We start from the raw sequence: 17126 nt of genomic DNA, 5'->3' as shown, positions 1-17126 counted from the left end.
CACTTCAAATTCTTTTTACATTCTCTTTTTACATTCTCTTTAACATTTCGTCCATGTACAAAATGCATGTAATACGGGATCCAATCACGCTTTGTTGTAAAATGGCCAATGAGTGAACCTAATAAGCTATGTTGTACGTAGTATGCTAATAGCCTACGTATATGCAGTCTGATTTTCATGGAAATGTCAAAATACATCATATTTACCGCAATGCAAGCGACTTTAGCCTATTAGGTTTAAAGCAAACTTTTCGGCACCCCAAAAAAGGAGCTTAATTAGCCTAACCTGTTTCACGTTTTTCTTTAGGCCTATCTACTTTTCGTTGTTTACACCGTCCTTCTGTATAATTTCATCATAATACATTCTAAACAACGACGCTAAATGACTTAACACTGACTCCCATTTGTTGTCTCTTATGATTTTTAAGTGAATAAATTAGGTATTTCCAAGAAACATTGTGTTCCTTAGAATACCTTGCATGGGTGTAACACGCCAGGACTGCTTCTGCGTGCGTCTCAGCACCTGCACCATGTTTCACGCTTCATTCATTAAATGGATGGTGGAATCATTCCTTCGTGGTCTCTCCAACAGCAAGTGATTAGATAATAGATGAGAACCTTATAAACTGCCAGATCGTGATCCACTTCTGTATACCTTTTCCCCTGACGTTTGATGTTGCCATGGTTTCAATGTGCTCACCAACCCTTTGTGTACCTGGAGTGCCTTATGTAAAATATGACATCAGGTTTTTAGATTATTGTGAGTTACCATGACAGCTGTCCTTACACAATGTCTTTTTTTGTATATATGTCAGCATTCTACATATGCTGACATTTCTTTGACATTTTGCTCATTTTGGGTTGTTGAGTTTTCTGCTATGGTAAAGCCCCTCCTATCCTATTTTAATATGCATGTGTTTTTAGTGACACAAATACACTTGATGGCAATCTAGTGATCTAGGCTACAACTTTGCTGAGTATTTTATAGCATTTTTATATACAACTAAGTTATTTGTAGATCGTTAAATCCCTTAAAATTAATCAGTCAAAGTCGTTATTCGATTGATGTTGGGAAAAGTCTGACAGATAGCTACTTCTGCTTCTCAGAATTCTGGAAGCATGCATTAGGGTCTCTGTGACTGTGGTAGCATTCTTACGTGATTTGGCAATTTTCTCTTGGAACACAATGTATTTCTACTTTTAGATATCCAGATACATTTGCATCCTACATGAGCCAAAGCTGCCCAACAATCATTAAAAGGTAATTCTCAGCAGGAGAGAGCGACCCGACATGGCAGATTATATCTAGATTGTATCTAGAGTTGGATTAAATGATTTCATGCAGGGCTTCTATGTCTGCGCTGTGGGGGTTGGTTTGGTATCTGAACTACACTATCTTCAGCCTTTCAGATGAATGGACGGCTTGATATCCAATCAGAACGTACTCTGAATTCTGCATTCACATGTCCTCAATCTTGACACAAATGAAAGCCTCATAACTGATTGAGCTTGAAAAGGAACATCTCAGAACCCCGTTGGTGTATGAGCAACGTTCTGCCATGTGTTCAGAGAGGTAAATTTTGGACTCAGTGAAAAATATTCCAAAGGGCCCATAAAGCATATTGGGAGAAAACCTTAAGGGAAAATAACTATTGTGATTGATGGTAATTATTAATAATATTTGTATTGACCCCATCCAGCATATTTAATTTATATATCCAGAAGATGGGGTGACAATAAAGTAATGCAAACAAAAATGTATGATATCCAGGAAAGACAAACAAACATAGTCAACAATGATAAACTAACAGCAAATCAGCCTTATAACCACACAAAACTGAAGATGTTTGGGAGCAATGTAGCAAACATTTTTAATAGGTTCAGGCCTGCTCTGGGTTTTGGCTTGTTCACAGTTCATTTGGTCTATCACTTTGGAAGGCTTTCACAAAGACACACACACTTACACACTGACACACAGGCATACATATACGCACAAACTCATATACACCCCCCCCCTTCCCCTCCACACACACACACTGTGACAACCTCTGAGAGTCCAGAGGCTGAGACACATACATTTTAGGTGGTTGGAGACTGACTTTCCCGCCATGGTTGGCCACTCTGGCCTGTATGTGTGGTACACAACTCACACTTTACGTGATCAGCCAGGGATATTCTTGCCAGCAACTGGCATGAATTGTCTCTCGAGGCATCTTCTTCTCTCGAGGCGTTCCTCCCCTCTGAGTCCTGTCCACTCCATTTTAGTAAAGAGTGTGGTGATTGTAGAATTTAGTTGAGAGTTATATGTAACATTGCATACCTCTAAAAGGCTGGAACCAGTTCAGCCTGAATGACAGTCTTTTTTCTTAATTTTATGCAAATCATGTCTGTAAGTGAAGGTTTTAATGAATAAATTAAAGTCCATTAAGTTGGTGCAAGGGGGTGTTTAAATGCCGAGAGGCTCTCTTCCAAAACCATCCTAAAGTTTTGTCTTTTGAAATCCACACTCATATATAGCCTCGCCCTCCCTCCTTTCCTCTCAAACCATCTTTAATATTCCTTCATTAATTATATCCTTAATTGCCATCATGCTCCAAATGAGCTGGGTGGAAACCTCAAGGTTTCCGAAGGACAGACTAGAGAACCCTTTCAAAAGTAGTTCACCTGGCTTGAGAATCAAACGTTAATTGCTTTGTGTTCAGTGCCTTGTAAATGTACTTTGTAACTTTTACCAGGTGGGTATGGGGGTGCTTGAAACTATTCAGAAGTTTGAATGGCTTCTGATTTATAGACTCATTCCCATCAATATATTCAAACCAAACATCCCCTCCCTTCCATTTTCACTCCTGCATGTTTCTTAATTTGATAGCATTATTGCACTAATGAAATTAACAACATCGTGACTGAGGAACCTGTCCAAGTTCAGAATGTTTTTTGGCATGGTCATAGGACTGGTGCTATAACTTGATATAATTTGCTGCAAAAAGTGTTTCTTTGTTGCTTTTTGACCAAAACCTTGCCACCATTCTCTACCTTCAACCCACTTTTAGCAAACAGGCATATTAATCAGGAATATAATGTATCCAGTTTTATAGGAAATTGTCTAGAATAGATTTTGCTTGGCCATTTCTGCCAAATACAAAAAAATCAAATTGAACTTTCTAGAAACCCTCCATCACCTCCATACAGGTGTTAATATTGAATAGGTTACGTTTACCTACGGATTATAAAGAGCAGTACTTATAAGTGGTATTAGTACAAAGTTCTGCCAACATTTGCCCTGTAATTTTGCTTAATCCCACCATGGAATGGAATCACTTTAAATGATTGGATTTCTGCAATTATGATAATTAATTGCAGTTACTCAGCTAATTATTTACTATTAATTAGGTATGTGAATGATTATTAATACAATGCTGTTGATTGATTCAGGGTGGTAATCCTCAATACATTTTCATTATTGTAAATCTTGTGAAAAAGCAGCAGGCTACAGTAACTGGCCTGAAGTGTGATCTTGATCTTTGACTAAAGAACGTTCATTTAATGAGGCATTTTAAAAAGGCTTTCACAGAGAAACCAGTTAGTGGGTTATATCCATTGGGAAAAAAACTGTCCATCTTAATGCATTATCAACTAAAATAAACAAGTATGACAAACCACAATGTCAAATTTCTGATATACGGTTTTAGCATCTCATAGTACAAGCCACAACAACAGTTTGTGGACAATTCTACAGAACCCAAGTGATGAAAGGGTAAGTAGCCTAGGGTTGCAAAGCATTTATCAACTAAATTGTACCCTGTTAGACTTACTTTGTGATTTCTGTTAGCCCCCTGTGATCACATAGCACAAGAACAGCAGTCACATCTCAGCTAGAATCACAGTGCCCAGTATTACTTGCTGCTGCACCACTGCACCAATAATTAAACTTTCCAGTGGCTACTACAGCCCTCTGACCTTGAGTCTCATTCAACACAGCCTAAGGGGTGCGAGTGTTTTGTGTGTGTGTGGGTTCCCATGGTACCTTATAAATGAATTGACATGCACTCATATATCAAGAGAAAATGTCCATTCAGCAGATGGCTTCCAGAAACCTCCGCCGGCCGAGAGACCGCGAGAGCCCCCACCCGTAAATCGAGGCCCCATGTTCTGCTCTCCAGAGTATTGGCTTCATCAAAGAAAACTCCATTAGTCATGATCAATTTTTATTGTGAAGAAAATAAATATATTCTGTGGGTGTATCTTTTCATTAAATGTATAGTAATGAATTCAGGCTCTTTCTTGGCCTCTTTTAGTTATTTTTTATTTTTCTTCCCTACTTGGTATTCATCACCTCACTCACCACACACTGATGATGCCTTTGAAAAGGAGTCTAAGGGAAGGTTGGTGTCTCTGAGCTGAAAGGGTGCTGAGAGAGAGACATGTTTGGCTCCATCAGAAGACAGAATCTTCAGAGTTCTTTATTAGTTCAGTAGTGGAATACATATATACCTTCCCATCTTGTTGGTGGATTCTCTTTAGACTGAATCAAATCAGGAGCAGTCAGCATTTGATGTTTAGGACAAACAATGACTTCAGAAATGGGCAGTTGTACGAAAAGACACAGTGTGATGAAAGAGCATGAAATTACAGAAGTGTGCTTGAAGCATGACAATTTTGTATAAACAACTCAAAGAGTGTAAACATCACAACATTTGTCCACAATAAAGCAAGTGTAGTGTCTATGTCACAGTACTGACAAATATTCAAGAATTAGAACTTCAGCATTGATTCTGTGGTGGGATGAGTAAATCTGTGGAGGTGATCATAGGTCATAGTTTCCTTTGGTAATTGTGTCTATGTAAATACCTCTCCATGTGTATTTTCCTCTGCTTAAGCTATTTATACCTTCAATCCCCAGGACTCTCAACAAATGCCTTGTAATATCCATCACTGGACTTACTGGCTGTACTGTGAGTTCCATCTTGATTTTACCTCTCTCTCTACCTTACATCAAGGCTTTCAAAATAGCTCATCTTTTCAGAGCATTTTGTCGTCAATCCAGGCGAACTTCAGTAAAATCAATTTCTGGCACTTTAGCAAGTGTGTTTATGTTAACTTGTTCGGATCCCTGTTTCATGCCACTAAGCCTAAATAGCTTGCCAGCATACTTTCTAGGAGACATTTAGACACATCCTTGTTGCCACAACCAAGACTACAGTACATGTAAAGCATTGAACTGTTGGTTAGTTGTAACTGATTTAACTTCTTGTACTCGCTGTGAATTATAACATTTACATTACATCTAGTCATTGAGCAGACGCTCTTATTCAGTGGTTAGGGAATCGGGCTATTAATCAGAAGGTTGGTTGGTTCGATTCCCTGCCGTGCAAAATGACGTTGTGTCCTTGGGCAAGGCACTTCACCCTACTTGCCTCGAGGAGAATGTCCCTGTACTTACTGTAAGTCACTCTGGATAAGAGTGTCTGCTAAATGACTAAATGTAAATGCTCTTATGTTTTTTCCCATTGGCACTTATTTGCTTTTCACAAGGTATGCTTCATGTTGTGGCTACCCACAATGTTTTTGTTGTTTATGATCATTGACCTATGCACTTTTGTAAAGCTCTCTCTTGGAAGTCGCTTTGGATAAAAGCATCTGCTAAATGAATACATGTAAACTTCATCCCCAACAGCTCTTACAGTAACACACTTCTGTTGTGTTTTCTAACCTGAACTCAATCCTCCTCATTGCTTGGATGATCTGTATAAGATTCAAATACCTTGAAGCTCTCGTAGATAATGTTGACATCTTTTATCATACTTCTGAGTGCCTCCAAATCTATGTTGCTAAACTCAGACTTTATTGATGACACCCATTAATTCGGCATTATTAAAGCTTTGGGGGGGTGAAAAACATGTTTATGAGAAACATTACGTCTATGGAACCACAGGGAACAGGGAGATCACGGATCCAAGGCCATTTATCTAGATCTGCTCTGATGTTCTCATTTTCATCTGGAGTGCCAGTGGGGGTGCATCCAAGCAGGGAGAAAATGACACGCTCCTTTATCCAGAGATGGACCATCAATCTGGGTGTGAGATTTCTACAATACCATTATTATTCCTAGGTGAACATTGTGTTGTGCATGTGTGTGTTCATGTGTGTGTCTGTGTGTGAATGTGTGCGTGAGTGTCCATGAGAAAATGCAAATACACATGCACACAGTTTTTTTTAATGGAAATTCCCAGGGGCAGACTTCAAAGAAAGAGACTCCTCCATGTGGCTGTTGCATTTAACCCCCTCTTAGGGTTTTTTCAGAGGAGATAGGGAAAAGTTATCAAGGAAATGACAGATGAAGATATATTCATAAATTACCTCTCGTAGCCCTGTTCGTACATGCTCTGTTGCAGTTTTTTTAGTTGTGTTATTCTTACCAGTTTTATTCATTTTCAATGAAGATCTAATGCTGTAAAATATTTTCTGGCAAAATGTCAGATGGTGTCACTGAGATTCCAAATTCCCCAAATAAAGTTAATCTTGCAGCCTTTCAAAATGTAAGCAAAGAGATTATGTCATGTGGTTTGAAAAAGCAGACTGAAATCTATATAGGTATGGAGAGACAGGCTGTCACTTTAATGGATTGTATTCTAAATGCAAAATGAGATCAGTGTGTAGGGTAAGACTGAGACTCCAATCATCTGCTCTCACTCTTCATTTAATTACAGTGCTAACATGACTGAAGGATATTGTAAGAGGATTAGTAATTGGGCATTTGAGCATAGAAAGCCAACCACGTATTGAACTGGGTAACAACCTGCCATCTCCATATAAAAAGATCCCACAAAGGAGTCGGCTACACAAAGCTAAAATGCAAAGAGGTTGTGAGTTTGCTCTGACATGAGAAGGTCACAAGTTGTACATGCTAGTTAATATTATCCTAGCAAGATGTTTTTGAAATAGTCTAGGGTATTCAAAATAGCTATTCATCATACTGCCTTCATTTAAACTACGGCACTGGGATATGCTATTTCAGATATCTGAACCAGCCATCTTGTTAATTGTTTTACCACTAGTTAATAAGTCAAATATCTCTTGCTTTCAAACTACTATCAATCTGTGTAAGTTTTCCTACTTTTAACTCAGCAACAATCTTTTGAAAGTCACAGCATGTGTTTTCATCATGAAACTGACATGTTTGTTCACACTGCTGTGATGTAACACTGACCTCTGCAGGATGACTAGATGAAAAGTCATAGGTCTGGGCAATATGTCTTTTTAAGTAAATCTGAAACTAAGATGTTTTCCTTTTAGATAAATGAATAATAAAACTTTGCTGTTGTTTAAAGTGTTCAGGGTCCTTTCAATTTATAATGTGGACATATATTTTATAAGTCCTTTGCTCAGCCCGCTTGTAATCTTCCTAATAGGCTCGGATTTCTCCTGTACCTTTGCCGATGAGCAATTTTTGATGATGCATTAGAATAAGCGCCCCCCAGAGCATAAATCACTGACACGCAGAATCAGGGCACTGGCATATGCTCGCAACAATTTGTCAAAAACAAACCTTCTGATTCCTCTATATATCCAGTAACTGGCAGGAATGTGATGAAGCACCTCATCTTCACATCTCCTAGCCTCAATTAATCCTAGTGGTACTGTGGCCCAAAGTTGCTGTTTGTCTGTAATAAATTGGACAAACAAAATGATGTTGTTGAAGAATGGGATGGTGGAATGCAAACGATCCATTAGCAGGGTCGGGCTTTTACAATTTGTTATGTCTTAACTTCATTCTTTCCTTCTTGCTCTCTCCCTGTCTCTACCTCTCTCTCCTTCTTTCTCTGCCACTCTTTATGTCTTTATCTCTCTGTCAGTAGCTACGGAACACCAATGACTCCACTGTCTAAACAAAGGAACCCTGTTATAGCACAGTTTTGCCAACATCCCATTTGCTTAAATGGATATGGAAGTAACTTCCCTGTTTACATTTTCAGAACACTTAGCATGACCAGCAGGTACTCCCTCACTGTGAGGGAGTATGAAGGGGAATGCTGATTCACACTTCCCTTTCCTGTCTGTACAGGAAGCTGTAGGTTCTGCCCTAGGTTGGGGTGGGGATGTTTCATAGTCATATCTCTGAGGGATGCCCTGTGATATAATATGATGTATCTTCGGCTACACTGAGGATTGTGGGTCACAATAGCCAAGAAGCATTCTAGCTTCCATACTTCAAAATGTGACCAGATGCAGTAGGACATTCTGCATTTGATGTTGTATGTATTGGGACATACTACATATTTTTCAGGCATATTAAATAGTATGTAGAATGGATGTATGGATGGACTCGCCTTTTGGGTATTATTTGGGGGGGAGGCATCTAGTAATATCTCTATTTAGGAAATTATAGAACAGTTTATTGTCCAAATGAATGTAACTGAATGAGTTTATGGTCTGTTAAGTTACTGTTGCTGCCTAAGTCTTCTATTTTGTGTTGTCTTGTTTGGTACTCTGTATAGCAGTTGGCGTTATTATGCTTTCACAACCGCTTCTGAGTTGTGTATATAATGACAGGATGACTGTGGTTTCCTGGTTCATGGTTTCAAATTACTGTAAATTTCGGCGTACTCATCTCTCTTTGTGAGTAATCAATATTGTTAGCTTGTAAAACATTTAAATTCACGTTATAGAAAAGCTTTTTCAATAGTTTGATATTTTCTTCCATATTTCCAAGATTATGCAGTATTTCTTTAATAATTATTATTTTTGTTATTCCTTCTGAATGTATATTCCGCTATATTTAACCAGTACGTAAAACAACATTTTGCTACCTAACTTTGATCAGGACAGTTGCAGTACAAGTATTTGATGTCTGTTCAAGCAGGTGTGGACCATTGTTAGCAATGAACCACAACTTAACCTCTTGTTTCTCTAAAACATCCACATAAAGATGTGTAAGTTAAAAACAATAAACATCTTTATTTATAAAAAGCTTTAGGGCAGCTGATTAAAAGTATTCAAGCAAAAAGTGCCGTTCTTTGTGAAGTCTCAGTCTGTGAGGAATTACAGCTTGTTGTCTCAGAATTATGTTTTTATGTCCATACAGCCATTTAGAGTAGATCTCACTGTCAGCCCGTTAACTTCTGGGTTTGTGAAAAAACATACAGCAGTCAGCCAGGCATCCAATCCTCATTATACTTTGAAGCATATTCTTGACATAGTCCAATGACTAAACTCAATAAGAGGCTCCACTCCTCCACTCCACTCCCCCTAACTGTTGCGGTTCTTTAGTTCATTTCTTTATGGCTGCATCTCGTACTGGCCCTCAGTGGCAACAAAGAAGTCATTTAGGGTGTTCTGCAGGTGCTCGAATGTAGGCCTATTTTCTGGTTTCTCCTTCCAGCAGATCATCATGAGGTCATAGAGCTCCGCAGGACAGCTGTCAGGGCAAGGCATCCTGTACTGTTTGTCCAAGTTTCTGATCACCTCAGGGTTAGTCATACCTAAAAGCAGAGGTGTGGGTCAAGCGTACATTATTGTTGTTCCTACAAATCTCAGAATACAAGAGGACACAGGGGAAACACAAGGTTTACTAGTAGTATTAATAGTTTATGTTACTGTTTTTGCAGTCTATGTTACTGTGTGTTATATGCGAGCAGGGCACTGTTGATTTCACCTGGATAGGGAATCCTTCCATACGTGACGATCTCTGTGAGGAGGATGCCAAAAGACCAGATATCAGATTTTATGGTGAAGGTTCCAAAGTTGATAGCCTCTGGAGCTGTCCATTTAATGGGGAACTTGGCACCTGAGCAAAGGAGAAATAGAACAGAAATACATTGGGCTATATATGGGGTAAAACACAGGATTAAATCATGGGGTAAAGCACATGTGTACTAAACAATTCAACACAGGTGACAAACAGGGGTAATAGACATAATGTACTCTATGGACAAAACTATTTACAAAACAATATATAAAAATATTAAAAATATGTGACACACAGGTGATGCAGGTAATACTGCTGACAGTGAAACAGTGAACAGCATGCACTAGTAAACTGTGCAGATGAGTGTTGATATGCAAATAAATACAAAAGCCATAAATGGAGACGTGTGCCAAGTAGAGATAGTACAAAACTACTAAACAGTTCAAACAGAGCAGTTCAAACAATGCAGTATTATTACATACAGGAAATAAGAATGCCCTGAATGAAGGTGATTGAGTGGTGTTCCAACAGTAGTCAGTGTTATGGCTCACATTGAGGCATTATGAAGTCTAATGGCTGCCGGCAAAAAGGACTTCCGATAACACTCCTTGTGACATTGGTGTGTGATCAGTCATGCTCTAAAAGTGCTCCGCTTCATCACAACCATGTTGTGGAGGGGGGGGGGGGGGGGGGGGGGGGAGATGTTGTCTATAATAGCCAGAAGCTTGGAAAGTGTCATTTCCTCTTCCTTTAGGGTGTCAAGGTTAGTCCCCAAAACAGAGCCATGCTTTTCTGATCAAAATAGGTTTCAGGTCTGTGTAAATTATAGACCAGAAAGGGTCCTTAACTAAGATATTTGTTTGCTTTAGTCCATAGATAAAAGTTCAGTAGAAAAAAAGTGGTTAATAGTTGCAGTTGCAGAATGCTGATAAGACTTGAAGAATGATCTCTTCCTATTCAGATAAAGAGTTCTCCTATTGCATATAGTCTTCTGTGAAAATCACATGAGAAAAGTTGGTGTTTTGCATGTTGGTGGTTTTGTGTATTATACAACAAATGTTATCATGTATATTGCTAGACCTGCAACAGTAGGCTACTAAACTCTGTAATTCACCATACATTGTAACCACAGTAAAAGTGAGATTTCCCCATATAGATGTACTGCACAAGGGAAAGTGTGAACTAGTTCTAGACAGGTGAAATCACTCTATCATTCTGATTGGATTTTAAGAGCAGATTGACTGCTGCAAAAGAGGGGACTATTTGCATATATTGAAAATGTTCGCCCCAAAAAAGCTTTAAAAAATATGAAATGTGCCTTATTGTATTGCAGTATTCTATAGAAACGTGAAAACATTGTCCTCAAATACTGAACCAGCAAACTTTGCAAAACACAACATTTGTCATTGCCAAAACTTATGGCCACGACTGTACTTAAGCGACTCTAAAGACAAAACATACAAAAATATAATCGATCTTGGTCAATTGAGCTGTGGTACCATACCTTCCTGTGCAATGTATTCAGTCTCTATGATCCTGGCCAGGCCAAAGTCGGCTATCTTGCAGTGCAGAGTCTCGTTGACCAGGATGTTGGCAGAACGCAGGTCTCTGTGTATGTAATTCTTCTTCTCAATGTAGGCCATGCCTTCAGCTATCTGTCACAGAGAAGGACAGAGTAAGATGTTTGTAATCTTGTAAATTAATCTAAAATAAAAGAAGGAAAGGAAATATTTGTACATTTCTATAACTTTATTCTCATAATGTGGTCTAAAGGGTTTGTCCTACCTAAGACAATGCTTTCCTCATATTGGTCTACCACAGGCAAGTAAAGCATAATAAAAACACTTTTTTATGACAACTTAAGTAATGTCAGGTTGACACTGTGGGTACACAACAGAAGTTCAACAGGATGCCCTACTTTCAGGAAGCATAATTTGGTTGTCTGTGGAGTGGAGAAGGGGGGGCATCACTTCCTGTCCGGAAGTTAATAATCGATGCAGGCCCTTGAGGCTTAGAAGTACACAAGGACCCCGCAGAATCCTCATTGCTAAAGCTGACATTTTCCGAATGCACTGTTGTCAGTATGTGTGAAATATACTAGAAAAGTGCAGCATTTTCAAAGCACCCTGATAAAAAGACCTCATTCACAGTAACAAGACTGGGTGTGAAAACACCCATTTCAATGGGTGTTGCATGCAAATGTCCGAGAAATCAACAAGCGATGAATGCAGAATTCTTTTTATGAACTATGTTGAGATAGACAAGAAAATATGTGGATATCTCTCACGGCTCACTTCCCTCAGGGAATGCCAGATGTAAACTGCCTGTGTGTAAAGAATGTTGCCTTTGTGATGATCATATTAAATTACAGCATGGAATTTGAATAAGTTTGCCAATGATGTTGATCAACCACACGGTAACTTATTGAGTTACGGTGTGCATGTACAAGTCATGCACACCGTAACTTACATCTTACACTCGGTTTTCCCTGAAGTCTGGCTTCTCACCTGTGCCGACATGTCTATCAGCTTTGTCATCTTCAGTTTCTTCCCCTCATCTGTTTTCAGAAAGTCCAATAGACTTCCTGTAGATAAGAGAGAAGAAGCATGCAGACTAGTCAGAGTGGAAACAGATAGCAACAGGGGTGGGGGGGTGACATTTACAAATATTTACATTGACCTTGGTTCTCTGCCTCTGTATCTGCTGGCCCTCTCCTCATAGACCGCTCTCTCTTTTTCTTATACTTTCTATCTCTCTCCCCTCTATCTCTCTCTTGCTTTCTTGTTCTCTATTGCTTCTCTATCTTCCTCTCTAGAATCATGGCTGCCCTCCTCCATAGCTCTCCCTTCCTCCATTACTCTTCTCCCTGCTTCAATTCCTCTCTCCCTCACCTGCCTTTAATTCGTTCTCCCTCGCCTTCCTCTCATTTGTCCTCCCTCCCTCCCCTCCCTCACCGTTGATCATGAACTCGGTGACGATGAGGATGGGCTCCATGGTAACCACGGCGTGCAGGCGCACCAGCCTGTCGTGCTGCAGCTTCTTCATCAGGTTGGCCTCCTGGAGAAAGGCTTCCGGCTCCATGGTGCCCTCCTTCAGCGTCTTAATGGCCACCTTCTGAGTGTCCTTATAGTATCCTGAAAAAAGATATTACTAGATTCTACAATGTTGAATGAATACAAATGAAAAGATGTTGTTGAATACCAGTCTGTAGTATATGTATAAGCTACTATAAGAAGATAGTAAATAGGAGGCCTGGGTTTCTTCTGTGCTCAAGAACATATGTACTGCAGTTCATAATTTCTTTGTTTGTGCAACATAAAGTAGAAATGTATCATAAAATGTAATTTCTTTACATCATACATAACTCTGAGCTTCACAGTTTCAAACCCTGATGGATTATCCACAAAGTGATTGACTGAAGTGGTTTACCCATCCACACTTCTCCAAACTGCCCGGCTCCCAGTTTCGTCAACATCTTCAGTGTCTCGCGGGGTATCTCCCACTCATCTTGTGCCCATGGTGTCTGAAGGGCCTTGGGCTTGCAGGGGCTGTTCAACCGCTGGCACAACCCATCCGTTATACCTGTACCCAGAAACAGTCATTCAGTGAGTGCCAAATGGTAGTAACGGGTGAAATACCAGCCTACATGGGCCAAATAGTGGCGTTCATCTAATCAAAAGCTTTTATAAAATAAATATTTACATTTAGTTTAATTTATTTTGAAGACCTGCCATTTATACATTCCACAGAGAGAGATAGGGAGAGAGTGAGTGAGCATTGAAAGTCTTGCTTATCGGGTGGTTAGGCCACAGAGTGGAAAGATCACCGCTCCAGTAACACAGGAAATGCTCAGTAGGGGGTGGGCGTTAAAAAGTCTGCTTCACATTTAATCTCATCTATATCTAGAATGATTTCCACTGAGATGTGTGATATACGTCTGATAGCTCACTACAACAACAGAAAAGGCTTTAACTGAAAAGGGAAGAAGGGCGGTTGATCCATTTTCACCACACTGTTAATATATATCCATCTTACTTACGCCTGTAGTAGTTCACCAGCTCCTGCAGTGTGGGGAAAGTGGTGGAAGGGGAGATATAGAAGCCACCATTGTCCATCGAACGTATCTTATAGTGCTTGACCATGTCGCCTTGTTCAGGCCCAGCATCTCTGATGGACAAGGAGAAAGCCCCTGGGGAAAAGGAAGAGTGAATGTTCGAATACAGGAAGCATTATTTGATTCACTTGATCTCAGATCTGTAAAGGGACTGGACTGGTTTAAGTTTGCACTTATTTACACTGTTGTCTCAAAGGCTGAGATGTTGGATTACTTAGCTATCAAACTAAATGGGAAATTAAAAGAAGTACACTGAATGGAGTAATGTACTGAATGGAGTCTTATTACCACATGTTGATACATACTGTGTAGGTACATACATACTCTGTGGATTTGTCAGGTGGCTACTCGCCTTTAGACGTCTCACTCTCTCTGACTAAAAAAGATCCAGCTTTGTTTCCTGGAGCCAAGAGCAGGCGCTCGGTCTCCCTCCTGCTTAAGTTTTTGAAAAACCATCTGTAAGAAAGACAAGCTATTAATTACCAGTTTATCGTTTTGACTAATGAGCAGGTATTTTGACTTTTCAGGATAAGGAACTAAATGGTGAATTTTAAACCTTTTATTATCTGCTATAATTACAAAATACAGGATTCGTGCTTTGCCTTGATAAAAGTAACTGCTAAATAAGATATGGATAAATATGATTACATCAGTTAAAACCATCTCCCCAATCCTAGGGTCAATAGGTATTGTTTGGATACATTGCAAACATTATAATGTTTTAGAACTATTTACATGGCGTCATTTGAAGAAATATATTTTCAATTAGTCGAGTAACTGACCAGTCATGTTGTTGTTGTAACTGTGCACAGCACTTGTTGTATTCAGACTTACTTTTCCACCTCCAGAGTGTCAGCGTGTGCTACATATGTGCATGGGATGTAGCCCTCCTCTCTAGTCAAGAGGGATCTCGCAAGCCACCACTCACCATTTCTTCAAGGAAAAAGAACACAGACAAATCAGTTTTGTGCTGTGGTACTACAATGAAAATAAACTAGGACTGAACAACTTTGATTGCAAATCAGAACTTAATGTACCATGGAGCAGTGCATAGACAAATAGGTTACATATAGTATCAATAGCGATATATATTACAGGGCCGTCTGACACATTTGGACTCAACCACCAGAAAATGAATTTTCTAACTTACGCAACACCTGAAATACAGTATACCTGACCAATAGCATGACATCAGTCTACTTACTCTTGCAGGACCTTAAGCCTATCTCCCTTTTTGAATGGGAGATCGCTGTCATTGGTTGGTTTGAAGTCATGCTGAGCAATGACAATGTTTTCTTCTACTGAGGATGAAAGAAAAAACAATGCATTCTCATTAGAACTATAACTATAAAGACAAACACTGGACAGTACGGTTCCCCTGTATATGTACTAAATATATTTCTCCTTTTGTTAATCTCATGCAGTAGTGTACATTCAACTTGATTTTTTTTGTACCATTATTTGAGCTGGGTTTTCCATTGGATCCCTGAAAGCCAAAACATATTATATATACATTAGAACATTATAAACATCACAATAAAATGTCTCCAGACCAAACATTTCTACAAAGCCAGCACTGAAGATTTGTTTGATGTTTTGGTATCCCACTAACTCTGCACCATTACTCCCTTGATCTTCATTGGGCTGGTTTGTTTTTCCCACACAGGCTAAGCAACTCACCGTATTTTTAGAAGAGTGAGATGATTGACCGTTGTTTTTCCCTGTCTCATATCTGTTTTCTGTCCCCTTTGTCTCACCACTACACGCGCAACCCATCCTAACAGGGGTGGGCACATGCACATACGGAGGATGTCAGCACATTTACACACGAAACATTTCTCTGTGGTGATGTGTAAATAGTGGTTGTGTGCTCTTACCTGCGCTCTATCTGACACTGGAAATACAGATGTCAGTCTCCACTTTGCCAACTATGAGGAGCTGGGCAGTTCCACATAGGCCTCAGTGAGATCATGCCCTGTGCTGTAAATGAACTGAGATACTACTGTATCAATCACATGCAACGTGCATACGTCACCTCGACAGGAATCTGTGACAGAAAACATAAACCAAATTGTTGTGGAAATGTATTCTGTCTCTCAGAATCTGTATTAACATGCAAATGCGTACGTTGTAATCATGTTAGAGTGTATAGGCATTGGCAGGAATAGAAAAGACCAACAAAAATAACGTTTTGACCAACAAAAATAACTTTTTGACCATCAAAAACAAGCCGAGGGTTTACTTTTGCCAAGCCATCTACACACATCCCCTATCGAGTTCCATATCTGCTTTCATGTAGGAAATGGTACGATCTGAGATCCATAGATCTACCCTTTTCCCTGAAACTTGTAGCGGCTCTTATGCTCCCTTGAGACAGAATTTCCCCTTAGATAACCCAGCAAATCCACATAGCTGGAAGCTTTGAGCCTGTTAGTTTGAGTGAGTCTACAGCGTGACCAATGACCAACCTCCACACCCCCCACCCTCATGTTATATCCCTCCTTAATTCTACCTCTCCTCACAAAAAGACCTACAGGACTGGACATCACCTCTGGCTTTTTAAAATACTATTACAAAATTACAATACTACTTGACATTAGCACACTATAAACGATTCAATTTAATTGTTTTTATTCTATTGCTGAGTCCTATTTTGAAGAACTAGTGGCTAGGTTTCTTGGAAAGCTCAGTCCGTAACGTCAGAGGAAATTGTTACAGATATTAGGAAGAAAACGTAATGGCCCAGAGATAGGTCATATTTGTCATCTTGATACATTTGTCATCTTGATACATATTCACATTGCTACGAATACCTTTGAATCAATTAGGCAGCCACTAACGTGTAGGCTGAATAATGGAGAATGCACATGTTTAATACTTGTAAATGCCACTCTTACAAAGCATAAATAAAATTACAATTATGAAAATGGTTAAACAGATTATAGTATTTGTATGTAGCATGTTAAGAGAGTGCACTATAAGCGTGGATAGATACCTTGAACTTGGCTTTGACTTCTGTCATCAAATGTAATCCAGAATAAAGTGTCTGCAGTTTCCTCATTCAAAGCTTTTCTCTATCTCCCTCACTCTTGCTCTCTCACTCACACACTGAAACACACACACAACTCACATTTACACACGCACTCACAGAGCATATGTCCAGTGGCTTGCCTGAGGGACCACATTAGTTGGAATAGATAAGTAGTCAGTAGTGGCAGTGTTTATTTAGTCTGACCGCCTCCACCCTTTCCTCTGCTTCAATACCCACAATGTCAAAACTGCAACTCCTGCCTCAATCTGAAATATGGGGTCCATCATTGCCGCACAC

At 39.5% G+C, this 17126-nt stretch overlaps 1 protein-coding gene across 3 annotated transcripts; it reads right to left on the bottom strand.

Annotated features, from left to right (window-relative positions):
* Window positions 1–8930: 8930 nt before the first annotated feature.
* Window positions 8931–16893, bottom strand: blk (BLK proto-oncogene, Src family tyrosine kinase). 3 transcript variants are annotated; one of them, XM_067241128.1, is made up of 14 exons: window positions 16794–16893; window positions 15676–15845; window positions 15479–15575; window positions 15254–15284; window positions 15003–15099; window positions 14633–14731; window positions 14151–14254; window positions 13724–13873; window positions 13114–13266; window positions 12639–12818; window positions 12192–12268; window positions 11189–11339; window positions 9652–9783; window positions 8931–9478 (listed from the first exon to the last, which is right to left on the bottom strand). In XM_067241128.1, exons 3-14 carry the CDS (start codon window positions 15572–15574, stop codon window positions 9276–9278), a joined length of 1473 nt encoding a protein of 490 aa, XP_067097229.1. In that variant the 5' UTR covers window position 15575; window positions 15676–15845; window positions 16794–16893; the 3' UTR covers window positions 8931–9275. The 3 variants fall into 3 exon arrangements, with proteins under 3 accessions (XP_067097229.1, XP_067097231.1, XP_067097230.1); XM_067241130.1 differs by having other exon boundaries at window positions 15003–15096; XM_067241129.1 differs by having other exon boundaries at window positions 15676–15789; window positions 16794–16820.
* Between the last annotated feature and the right edge of the window lie 233 nt (window positions 16894–17126).

The sequence above is a fragment of the Osmerus mordax genome, chromosome 8, assembly GCF_038355195.1.
Source record: "Osmerus mordax isolate fOsmMor3 chromosome 8, fOsmMor3.pri, whole genome shotgun sequence".
Taxonomy (NCBI): Eukaryota; Metazoa; Chordata; class Actinopteri; order Osmeriformes; family Osmeridae; genus Osmerus; species Osmerus mordax.
The sequence above is the reverse complement of the archived record's forward strand: the minus strand, read 5'-3'. Positions and strand labels throughout refer to the sequence as shown.